This window comes from Lepus europaeus, chromosome 2 (assembly GCF_033115175.1).
Source record: "Lepus europaeus isolate LE1 chromosome 2, mLepTim1.pri, whole genome shotgun sequence".
NCBI classification, from domain to species: domain Eukaryota; kingdom Metazoa; phylum Chordata; class Mammalia; order Lagomorpha; family Leporidae; genus Lepus; species Lepus europaeus.
Window position 1 is genome coordinate 151,458,175 of NC_084828.1, and position 12,905 is coordinate 151,471,079.

General features: G+C 46.5%; 1 protein-coding gene across 2 annotated transcripts in view; it reads right to left on the reverse strand.

Annotated features, from left to right (window-relative positions):
- The window catches only part of ANKRD28 (ankyrin repeat domain 28), a 186,865-nt gene extending 175,165 nt beyond the window's left edge, over nt 1-11,700 (reverse strand). The window contains exon 1 of one of the 2 annotated variants that reach the window (XM_062214935.1): nt 11,620-11,700. In XM_062214935.1, coding sequence (XP_062070919.1) covers nt 11,620-11,646 — 27 coding nt within the window. In that variant the 5' untranslated portion in view covers nt 11,647-11,700. The remainder of the gene's footprint in view (nt 1-11,619) is intronic. The other variant, XM_062214944.1, reaches the window with a different exon arrangement.
- Nucleotides 11,701-12,905: the final 1,205 nt, after the last annotated feature.

Consider the following 12,905-nt stretch of genomic DNA (forward strand, 5'->3'; position numbering starts at 1 on the left):
AATTTAAAAGACAAACAACAAGTGGTATCAAGGATGTGGAGAAATCAGAATCCTGATGCACTGCTACTGGGAATGTAAAATGTTACTCATTTGAAAGACTAACTACAGTGCTACCAAATTACTCAACTCTTCTGTTCCTATATATCCCACGGAAATGAAAATTTATGTCCAAAAACTTGCACTCAAATGTCCATGACGGCATCAATCATTTATAGTCAAAACGTATAAACAACTCAAATGCCCATCAACTACGAGTGGATAAATATAAAATGGTATGTCCACACAATAAAATATTATTCAGCAATAAAAAAAGAAATATGGATCCTACTGTAATAAGGATGAACCCTGAATCCATGCTAATTGCAACAGATAAATCTGTAGAGAGACAGTAATTGTCTAGCAGCAGGAGGCTGGAGGTTTGGAGATGATGGTTTAGGGATTTGAGACTTCTTTCTCACATGACAAAATGTTCGAAAACTTGGTGGTCATTCTGCCCAACTCCGGGACTATGCTAAAAAAGACTAAACTGTACAACTTAAATGTGTGACTACATTAGATCTCAATAAAACTGTTTTAAAAAAAACCATTGGGGCCGATGCTGTGGCACAGTGGGTTAACGCCCTGGCCTGAAGTGTTGGCATCTCATATGGGTGCTGATTTGAGTCCCGGCTGCTCCACTTCCAATCCAGCTCTCTGCTATGGCCTGGGAAAGCAGTGGAAGATGGCCCAAGTGCTTGGGCCCCTGCACACGCATGGGAGACCCAGAAGAAGCTCCTGGCTCCTGGTTTTGGATCGGCGCAGCTCTGGCCGTTGAGGCCAATTGGGGAGTGAACCATCGGATGAAGATCTCTCTCTCTCTCTCTGCCTCTCCTCTATGTAACTCTGACTTTCAAATAAACAAATAAATCTTTAAAAAAAAAAAAAACTATCAAACTTTTTAAAAAAAGATTTATCTTATGCTTTCCCAGGAGCATCAGCAGGGAGCTGGATTGGAAACTGAGTAGCTGGAACTTGAACCTGCATTCCAATATGGGATGCTGGTTTACAAGCAAAACTTAGTGCCATACCACCTGCCCTGCTATCAAACCTTTTCACCCAGAAATTGATGCAGGAGAATAATTTATACCTGTAGGATACATATCTTTTCTTTTTTTAGTACCTTTAGTAACAGGAAATAACAATAACACTCAACCACAATAACTCTTGTTCTAGGTTTCTAGAACAAGAATTTTTCTACACAATTTCCCATTTTCAAGTATTTTTTAAAGATTTACTTATTTGAAAGGTGGAGTTAGAGAGAGGCAGAGGCAGAGGCAGAGGCAGAGAGGTTTTCCATCTGCTGGTTCACACCCCAAATGGCTACGATGATCCAAAGCCAGGAGCTTTTTCTGGATCTCCCACTCGGGTGCAGGGGCCCAAGCACTTGGGCCATCTTCCACTGCTTTCCCAGGCCATAGCAGAGAGCTGGATCAGAAGATGAGCAGCAGGGACTCGAACTGGAGCCCAAATGGGATGCCAGTACTCCAGGCAGCGGCTTTACCCACTATGCCACAGCGCTGCCCCCTCTTTTCAAGTAAACTTTAACTATCTTGTGATGTAAATGTTTTTAGTATTATCTGTGGCTTTAACTTCTTAAGAGTAAGAAAGATAAACCTTTAAATTTACAATAAATTTTAATGAGTAAATACCAATTAAGAACTTGAACTTAACTTACTAGGAAAAAGTGGCTTTCAGGGACAGCACTGTGGCGCAGCAGGTTTAAACAGGTTAAAGCCCTGGCCTGAAGTGCTGGCATTCCATATGGGCGCCGGTTCGAGTCCTGGCTGCTCCTCTTCTGATCCAGCTCTCTGCTATGACCTGGGAAAGCAGTATAACATGGCCCCAAGACCTTGGGCCCCTGCACCCACGTGGGTGACCCAGAAGAAGCTCCTGCTCCTGGTTTTGGATCAGCACAGCTCTGGCTGTTGTAGCCATCTGGGGAGTGAACCAGCAAATGGAATACCTTTCTCTCTGTCTCTACCACTCTCTGTAACTCTTTCAAATAAATAAAATAAATCTTAAAAAAAAAAAAATAGCAGCTTTGTCACTACACTTATGGGACTAATAATTCTCTCCAGACTCTCTGCTTTGTAAGCCGATCAACACACAGAAGACTCTTGGTCATTTTTTTCTTTAAATCAGTATTATATTAAAGAGGATGGAAGAATCACCTAAAAGTTTATTTAAGCATTGGGGCTAGGGGAATGAAAGTAGAAATTAAAGCTACAGTATTTGAGGATTTTAATTATTTCAGTTTTACATTTGAATACAAAATCCCAGTAACCACTGAAAATACTGTTTTAATAACTAAAATTTCATTAATATTTGCTTCAAATTAGAAATATTACTGTATGACTGATATGCTTTGACATGAACTGTCCACAGGATACGTTACACAGAACAAAGGAGTTAATCTTGAACTATTCTCTCCAGCTATATTTTCCAGGATATCCCTATCCCAGGTAGAGTGCATTCACTGAATATAAATTTACATTATACTGGAGGGGGGGAATAAGACAAAATGCTGAAGATGTAAATCTGACTACTTGGATTATGTGCTTTTTTTTACTACTATAAGCAATGTTAAACTGTATTTTTTAAGATTTATTTATTTACCTAAAAGAGTTACATTGAAAGAGGGAGATCTTCCATTCCCTGGTTCACTCCCCAGATGGCTGCAATGGTCAGCACTGGGCCAGGCAGGAGCAAGGAGCCAGGAGCTTCTTCCAGGTCTCCAAGGAGTACTTGGGCCATCTTTCCCGGCTTTCCCAGGCCATTAGCAGAGAGGTGGAAAGAAGTGGAGCATCCAGGTCAGGAATTGGCATCCATATGGGATCTCAGTGTCCCAGGCTGTGCCACAATGTTGGCCCCTATTTCCATAATGTTTAATTTATCCTACTGGGACTACATACAAAACTGTCAATTACCATATGAATATAAGGCATTCTCATATGCACACGTACAAAGTAGTGGCAAAACATTTATTAAGAAAATGCAATCAAAATTATTCTGGCAAAATTTTTTTGAAATTCATGCATATAATGGGGTCTTCAAAAGATGTATGAAAAATGTATATTGCAAAAAAGTATGCATGGATCTCAAAATTTTTAATACCTAAATAAATTTATCTTTTAGGTCCATTTTCTAACAACTTTTCAAAATACCCTCATAAGTAGACCATCAATGTAGGAATTTTTCAAGACGCACTCATTCAAACTTCAGCTTAGTATTTAATGTTCTGTTTGTACTAAAATATTTTAAATATGTCTGATACTAGCTAACTAGTTGGTCTTAAGTGTCTCTTCCCACTTGTAATCTACTCTTTTTAAACCTGTAGTGTAGTGGCTATAACTTTCAGGTGTCATGGACTTCGCTGAGGCTCTAATAAAGTTATGAAGCCCCTTGAGAAAAGTGATACATACACATACACACACATACACACACACACACCCCTTTCCTGCTGAAACACATACAGATCCTATATTTATATATATATATTTATATATATATATATAGAGAGAGAGAGAGAGACAGACAGACAGACAGACAGAAAGGTCTTCCTTCCGTTGGTTCAGCCCCCCAAATGGCCGCTACGGCCCGCTGCGCTGATCCAAAGCCGGGAGCCAGGTGCTTCCTCCTGGTCTCCCATGCAGGTGCAGGGCCCAAGCACTTGGGCCATCCTCCAATGCCTTCCTGGGCCACAGTAGAGAGCTGGACTGGAAGAGGAACAACCAGTACAGAATCCAGCGCCCTAACCAGGACTAGAACCCAGGGTGCCAGCGCTGCAGGCAAAGGATTAGCCAAGTGAGCCACAGTGCCGGCCCAGATCCTATATTTTAAGAAAGCCAAGCGATGACTGCCCATCACCCACCAATGAGGTCCAAATTTCTGGGTCCATAGGTTGATTTTCCCTTACTAGAAATGCTTGGGACCAGAAGTGTTTTTGATTTCCTAGTTCTTCAAATTTGGAAATATTACTGGTTGAACATCATAATCTGAAAACCTGAAACCCAAAATGCTCCTAAATCAAGAATTTTGGATTTTTGGGATTAGAGATGCTGAACCAATATTATTGTAATGTAGTCAGTGTTAAGCTAGCTAATCTATCTCCTATCTTTTCCAAATACATACATCAAACTGGAAATCTCCTCACTACCCCACATAAATATACTACTCTCTTGCCTTCATAGTTTCCACTTATTCCTTTCATGCACAACTGCTTGCTTTTGATAGCAACAAAATCTTCTACTTATCCTTAAAATATCTTTAAATACCTTTTCTTTGCCAGGAAGGTCTCCCTCTACCTACAATCAGACCATCTGATCATTATTTTGTCTCATAAAAAGTATCTTAAAGGGGCCAGCACTGTGGTGCAGCAGGTTAAACCACAGCCTGCAGTGCCAGCATCACATATGGGCACCAGTTCCAATCCAGGCTGCTCCATTTCCAATCCAGCCCCCTCTGATGCTCCTGGGAAAGCAGCAGAAGATGGCCCAAGTACCTGGGTGTCTGCACCCATGTGAGAGACCCAGAAGAAGCTCCTTGCATTGCATGGCTCTGGCTGTTGTGGCCATTTGGAGAGTGAACCAGCAAATGGAAGATTTTTGTCTCTTCTCTCTGTAACACTACCTTTCAAATAAATAAATACATCTTTAAAAAAAAAAAGTATCCTAAGAAGTCAAAAAACTTAGGATTCAATATTTATGAACTGTAGGTTATATTTTCAAATAATATAAAGATACTACTGCAAAAAGTTTGTGAAAAAATGGAAAAGATGTTTATTTGGGTGCAAAAATTTTGAAACACATAAACAGTTTTTCACAACATGCATTTTCCATGAACTTGCTGAAGACCCTCTGTATGCCTCACATGTTTTCCTTCAACTTCTGTTAACCTTTTCATGTTACTTCTTATACACTCTGCATTTATCTTTTCTACTCTTCTAATCAAAATCCTTAAAAGCAGAGATAGTAGCCACTTCAACCTTATGTCTTCCAATCACAAAGCAGGGCAACACCTGATATAGAGTACTTGCATTTCAGTGTTCTTCAGACATTTCATGTATTCTATAACCCCAACTATATTTCTCAAATATCATTTTTTCCTTCTGAAAAGTCAAAAGCTCCACTCCTGGTACTTATCAAGTGAGAACTTTTTACTATACAAAGTAGTGGTTAAGTTATTCTCATCCACCCAACATCAACCTGCTGATATATGCCAACCTTGTCCAAAAAAAGAAAACCACCTTCAATACAACAAGAAACCTAACAACTATTAACCCAGAGGAGAGCATGCATAGTTGCTATACAAAAATAATCCAAATGAAGGAGCTATTACCCTTTAGTACTACTGCAAATAAAGTTTAATTCTAATTATAAAACAAATTCCAGAAATACTATCCCAGAATATATGTACACTACAGGAGACAGTGAAACAGCATTAAGTATAGAAACTTTTTAAACAGAATTCTTAAATATGCAATAAAAGCTTAAAAGCAACATGCAATAAAAAGTTTAAAACCAAGTATGCCATGGGGCCAACGCTGTGGCACAGCAGGTTAAAGCCCAGCCCTGAAGTGCCGGCATCCTATACGGGCGCTGGTTCCAGTTCTGGCTCCTCCTCTTCCAAACCAGCTCTCTGCTATGGCCTGGGAAAGTAGAAGATGGCCCAAGTCCTTGGGCCCCTGCACCCGCATGGGAGACCTGGAGGAAGCTCCTGGCTCCTGACTTTGGCTCAGCACAGCTCCGGCCATTGTAGCCATCTGGGGAGTGAACCAGCGGATGGGAAACCTCTCTGTCTCTGCCTCTCTCCGTAACTCTTTCAAATAAATAAATCTTGAAAAAAAAAAAATAGTATGCCATAAAAGCTTAAAATCAACAGATTCATGCTCACATCCCATATCAGAATGCCAGAGTTCAAGTCTCCGCTATTCCACTTCTGATCCAGCTTCCTGCTGGGAGGGCCTCTCCCACTCACATGGGGAACCTGCATGGAATTCTAGGCTCCTGGCTTCAGCCTGGCCCAGCCCTGGCTGTTGTGGGCATTTGGGGAGCAAACAAGATTGGAAGATATCTTTCCCTCCCTCCCTTCCTCTCCCTCTCTCTGTTGCTCTTTCAGGTAGATAAAAATAAACAAACACCAGGCCAGTGCCGTGGCTCAACAGGCTAATCCTCCGCCTTGCGGCGCCGGCACACCGGGTTCTAGTCCTGGTTGGGGTGTCGGATTCTATCCCGGATGCCCCTCTTCCAGGCCAGCTCTCTGCTATGGCCCGGGAAGGCAGTGGAGGATGGCCCAAGTCTTTGGGCCCTGCATCCCCATGGGAGACCAGGAGAAGCACCTGGCTACTGGCTTCAGATCAGCGTGATGCGCCGGCTGCAGCGGCCACTGGAGGGTGAACCAATGGCAAAAAGGAAAACCTTCCTCTCTGTCTCTCTCTCACTATCCACTCTGCCTGTAAAAATAAAAAAAATTTTTTTAAATTAAAAAAAAAAAAAAGCTACTGGTCCCTCTTGGGTCCAAAGTGAGGTCCCATCACAGGCAAAATAAAAATAAAAATAAAAAATAAACACCTAAAAACTTATGCTAAGTGAATGAAAAGACAAAAAAACCAACATACTGTACGATCCCAATTGTATGAAATATCCAAAAGAGACAACTTCATGGAGACAGAAAGTAGACTGCTGGTCGCTAGGGGCGGGAGGGAGGGGGGAATGGAAGAGTCATCACTAATGGGTTCAGGGTTTCTTTTTGGGTTTCTGTTCTAGAATTAATGATGATAACTGCAACTTTGTCAATTTACTAAAATCCACTGTACTGTACATTTTCAAAGGGTAAATTTTATCTTTAAGTTTTTGGCCACTCTGGCTACTTTATCTCAAAGAAAACAGAAAACTTTTTAGTAAGGGTCTTATTTTGCAGTTTGTTTCCTCAAAATGATCTAAACTGGCAGTTACAAACTAGGTCCTTACTAGGCCTCCTTTTCTTCTTAAGAGAAGCAGAGACACACACACACACACAGTGAGAGAGAGCTCCCAACCCCCAGTTCATTACTCAAATGCCTGCAACAGTCCCTGAAGCCAGGAACCAGGAATCCAATCGAACTCTCACATGGGTGCAGGAACACTTCTGACTTGAACCATCACTGCTGCCTCCCAGGATCTGCATTAGCAGGAAAAAGGAGTCAGGTGCTGGAACCTGCTAGCAGACTCAGGTACTCCAATGTGGAACTTAAGCATACTGACCAGCACCTTAAGCTCCCAAATACCTATACCCAAGGCCCTTTTTAAAACCACAGCATTGGGCCCTGTGCTATGGTGCAATGGGTTAAGCAGGTGCTTGTGACGTGGTTCTGAGTCCTGGTTACTGTGCTTCCAATCCAGCTTCCAAACAGCACAAGATCGCTCAAGCGCTTCGGTCCCTGTCACCCATGTGGGACACCAGGATGGAATTACTGGCACCTGGCTTTGATCCGGCCAAGACCTAGCTACTGCAGCCATTTTGGGGGGAACTGTAGATAGAATCTCTCTCCCACACCTGTGTCATTCTGTCTTTAAAATAAGCAAATAAATTTTTAAACAAACAAAAACATACACAGCATCGGGGCCAGTATTATGGCACACTGGTTAAGCTGCCACTTGGAATGTCAGCAATCCATATAACAGCATCCCATACTGGAAGCTACTTTTGAGTCCCAGCTACTCCACTTCCAATCCAGCTTCCTGCTAATGTGCCTGGGAAGGCAGCAGAAGATGGCTCAAGTGCTGGGAGACCCAGAAGCAGTTGCTGGCTCTTAGTTTCAGCCTAGCTCAGCATCAGCCATTTAGGGGAGTGAAGCAATGAATGGAAGATCGATCCATCAAGCAATCGCTCTCTCGCTAATGTTGCCTTTCAAATAAATAAATAACTCTTTAAAAAAAAAGTTTTAAAAATACTAGGCCCACTTGCACAGCAACAGTGACCTGGAGCTGAGGAGCAACTGATTTATCGGCTGTCTCTAACATGTCCTATGGTCTTCTAATAATGAAGAGTCAGTTGCTATATACCTTGTGACCACTAATCTAAAAAAGACCTCCTACCTTTCTTACTAGGATATACTGTTGATGAATTAAACTGTAATTACAAGTAATCATGACTGTAACACTTGTTGAAAAAATAAAAAAATAACTTTTCACTCCCCACTGGCTGCACCAGCCAGAGCTATGCCAATCTGAAGCCAGGAGCTGCTTCTGGGTCTCCCACATGGGCCTAGGGGCCCAACAACCCAGGCCATATTCCACTGCCTTCCCAGGCCACAGCAGAGAGCTGGATTGGAAGTTGAGTAGCTGGGACTCGAACTGGCGCCCATATTGGACGCAGGCACTCCAGGCGGCAGCTCTACCCACTATGTCACAGCACCGGCCCCAGCAGGCTAGTTTTTAAGTTGATCAATTTGCAGGACCCACAAATGATATTATAAACAAATGATATTATCCAAACTGCCCTTGGTAGAAAAAAGGTTCTGCAACCCTGATGTATAAAGTAAAACAGTTCAGGAAAAAAACAAAAAAAAAAACAAAAAAAAACTATCTATGCCTACAGAAATTATCTTCATTTTATTTATAATTAAAACTTATTTTCATCTACATCTACTCATAATTAGGTGTTAGCAAGAAAAGGAGGAAGAGCTGTCTATTCAGATTACTGATTAGATATAAGAATAAATTTCTTTCTTTGTTCACTGATTTTGTATTTAAAGCATTCAGAACCTTCCTGATACTTAAACACATAAGGAAAACCAATCTCTACCCATTCGTAGTGTCTATGTAGTAAACTGTATTTTGAAACGTAGAAGAAAACAAAATACAAGGTGAATATGCAAACAGAAAAGTGGATTCTATTTCCCACCAAGTGTATATAAGGCTTTTGAGCTAAAAGTTATCCAAAATACCTTCAATGTCTGGTATTTTGTGCACTTATCCAGATTCTATCCTCTTTGCCTTCAAATAAAGAATTCCTGAACCGCATGCTTTTTCTGTAGTTGGAAGGGTTAAGAGAATTTCCACTCCATTTCATTTTTACTATTATTTTTTTATTTGACAGGTAGAGTTATTGACAGTAAGAGAGAAAGAGAGACAGAGAAAGGTCTTCCTTCCGTTGGTTCACTCCCCAAATGGCCACTACGGCCGGCGCTGTGCTGATCCAAAGCCAGAAGCCAGGAGCCTCCCCCTGGTCTCCCATGCGGGCGCAGGGGCCCAAGCACTTGGGCCATCCTCCACTGCCCTCCCGGGCCACAGCAGAGAGCTGGATTGGAAGAGGAGCAACCGGGACAGAATCCGGCACTCATATGGAATGCCGGTCCTGCAGGTGGAGGATTAACCAAGTGAGCCACAGCACTGGCCCATTCTTACCATTATTTCTAACAGCTAGCAAAGCATCAACATATTAGATGACTTTTAAACAGCTATTCCCATTAAAGCCAATTCATTTCTCAGTCTTCCAAGACAGCTCAGTTGCACCATTTATTTAGTAGTTTAGCAGTAAACCTCAATGTTTTTTTCTCTGTACCATACCACTTTATTAACTTGTCTACATACTCGCAAGTTTAGAGGTGACATTTTAAAGATCAATGCCGGGGCCAGCACTGTGGCAAAGCGGGTTAAAACCCTGGCCTGCAGCACTGACATCCCATATGGGTGCCAGTTCGAGTCCTGGCTACTCCACTTTCGATCCAGCTCCCTGCTAATGTGCCTGGGAAAGCAGCAGTGGAGGATAGCCCAAGTGGTTCGGCCCCTGCACCCACATGGGAGACCCACTAGAAGCTCCTGGCTCCTGGCTCTGGATCAGCTAAGCTCCAGCCATTGTGGCCATTTGGGGAGTGAACCACCAGATGGAAGACCTCTCTCTGTAACTTTGTCTTTCAAATAGACAAAATAAACCTCAAAGAAAAAAAAAAAGCCAATGCCATCACTGAGTGCTAATAAAAATCATATAAAATGACACAGCATCACAACTCCTTTATAATTGCAATTATAAACACACAAATGCAAAAGTTCAATTAGGTTTTATGTCCAACTGAAAACAATCTTGTGTCTGTTTAAGCCTGATGGTGAATAAAACAGGATGCTCAAACTCCTAACACAGACAAGAACCTAAATCACAAAACTCCCTTTTTCCAAAGTGTAGGACCGGAAACAAAAAACAACAATCACTCATTACCTTTACCATCATTTATGGACGCATGAAGCGTCACTAACTCAGCAAAGGTTACTGGAAAACCTGTATCTTGAGTTTCACACCATCAAAGCAAAGCATGTGTTAACTGCATAGGAAGTAGTAGGATATGGTTTATGGTGTACGCTTTACCTGTTATTGGTGTAACAGCATTGTCCGACAGAACTTTCCAAAAGGACGCATGTCCTAACAGGGCCCTGTTCTGTACAGAAGTCAGGAACAACACGTGGCTACTGAATACTTGCAATTGGCTAGCAAAACTAAGGAACTGAATTTACCTCATTTTAATTAATTTAAATTGTCTATATTGAATGTAATTTCATAGACCTAAGTTTTTTTTTTCCCCAAAGGATCACGCCTTCATGTTAACACTATCTAAAACTCTCCCCACTCCAAGTGCTAAACAAGGTTAGTCATCAGCCTGAACATGAAATTCACTTGGGAAATGGGAATTACTGATACTACTCAGATTTAGAAGTTAAGGTGCAGTATCTACCGACATAATATCAAAAGTACATCTCGAGTCTCTGCCCATCATTTCTTGCAAAGGGGTACTCTGGGCAATTTTCCAAGGCATGAAAGTTACTCTCCCTTCAGATCGGTTCACTATTTTCTGTTCAGGAAATGAAATGGCAACAAATAATTTCATTGCATTCTAAGTATGCCGGCGCCCGCGGAAAAATGTCACGCGTGAATTTTCCAATTCCTGACAAGGGAGATGCGAATGTCGGGGGAGCGCCTGCATCTCCTGAGAGCACTAATGCCCACCCTTGCACCGTTTCAAGCCACCGATCGCTCAGCCACAGCTGCAATTTCGGTCCTGGATACAAAGTATTTTTCCAGTGCCAGGAGGTAACGCGTCTTTGGCACTTCAGGTATTCTTTTGCCAGCTCTCCCCAAGTCAAGAGAAGTAACCAAGATGGTGCAGGAGACGTCAGAAGGAAACAGCGCTGGGAACTCGCACACGGGGTCTCCGGACAGAAATCAAGCGCCTTCCAGCCGCAGGGAGTGAGCCTCGCACCACCCGGGGGGGCAGCGCGGCCAAGGTCGCGCCCCTAGGTCGCCCGCGCCGGCACCCGCCCGCCCGCAGGCTGCTGGAGGCCACCTGTTAGGCCCAAGCCTCACCTGGCAGGCAGGACAGCGGCGGCGCCGGCCCGGCAGCCCGCGGAGCCCGGCGGAGGCGCCGACCCCGCCCGGCCGCCCCGGCCGCCAAGACCCCCGCGGCACGTGGGCTGCACCGCGCCCAGGCTGCTCTGACAGGCGGGGCGCCGCGGCCCCCAGCCCGCCGCGGACGCGCGGGCCCACGGCGCCGGCCCGCCCTCGGTCCCCTCCTCCCGGCGGCGCGGCCCCGCCCGGCCGCTCAGCACCTACCTGGTCGCGGAGTTTCAGGAACGCCATGGCGGCCTCCGCCGCCGCCGCCCGGCCCCACCGCTCTCGCCCCAGTGGCCGGCGGGTCGGCGGCCGGCGGCCGTGAGGAGAGCGCGAGCAGGGGGCGGCGCCGCCGCTGCCGCCGCCGCCGCGAGGTGAGGAGCGCGGCCGGTCCCGCCTCCTCCGCGAAGGTCTCCCCGCCCTCTTCCTTCCTTTCTTTCTCTGGGCCTCGGCCGCCTCCGCACTCAGCCCCCCGCCGCAGCCGCCTCACGCCCCCTTCCCGAAATACCCTAGCAGCCCCCGCGGCCGCGCCGCTCCAGCCCGCGGCAGCCGCGGCACCAAACTCCACTCCACGGTATTACACCACCGCCCGCCGCGATTGGCAGCCGAGCGGGGGAGAGGCCAGAGTAAGCCGGGCGCCCATTGGCTACGCCGCAGCGCTCGCCAGAGGCCCCGCCCCATCGAGGCGCCGCCCCCGCGGGGGAGGAGGAGGAGGGCGGAGGAGGCGCGCAGGGTGGGCGCGGGGCTGTGCGCGGTGCCGCGCGCTGGGCGGGGGCCGGAGCGGGGCTGGGGCCTGCGATGGGCCGCAGAGAGGGTGGCCAGGTGTCCCTGCTGCCGCGCTCGCTTGGGCGGACGCGGGCGGGAGCTGGAGCCGGGCGGCGGCTAACGGCCCCGGCCACGCACGTGGAGGGAGTGCGGTCGTCCCCTCCGGGCGGTTCCGGAGCTGGGCGCCCGGGGCCGCTGCTTGAAAGGGAGACGGGTGACCCTGACCCTCGAGCGGAGCACGCACCCTGGGCTTGGGGGGCAGGATGCAGCCGCCCGGGAGTGGGGTGGGGGTGGGGGGTCGCCGGGCTGAGCGGGTGCGGCCTCGGGACGGAGGGCGTCGTCTCTGCGGTCGTGCGGGTTGCGGGCGCCCGCGCCTTTCTCTGTCGGAAGCCGGGTTGAGTAGGGGGTCGCCTCGTAGCTTCCGGCCGGGCCGGCTTCTCTCTCCCCTGAGCGTCCTAAGGTGTTTTTTGTTTTTTGTTTTTTTGCCTCGCAGGATTGCCAAGGCACGGCAGGCGCGGGCCGAGGCGGGGCGAGCGGGCGCCTCAGGCGAGCTCCGCGCGGTCCGCGCTCGCTGGAGGAGGCTGCGGGGCGGCGGCCCGGCCCCCGCGTCACGAGAGGTGCGGGCTGTGAGAACGCCGCCGCGTGGCGTCAGGCCCGCCCTTCTGCCTACATCGCTGGTGTGTCTTGGGACGGACTTTGTTTAGAGGATCGATCTCCGTCTGGAGAGACGCGGGGACCCATGC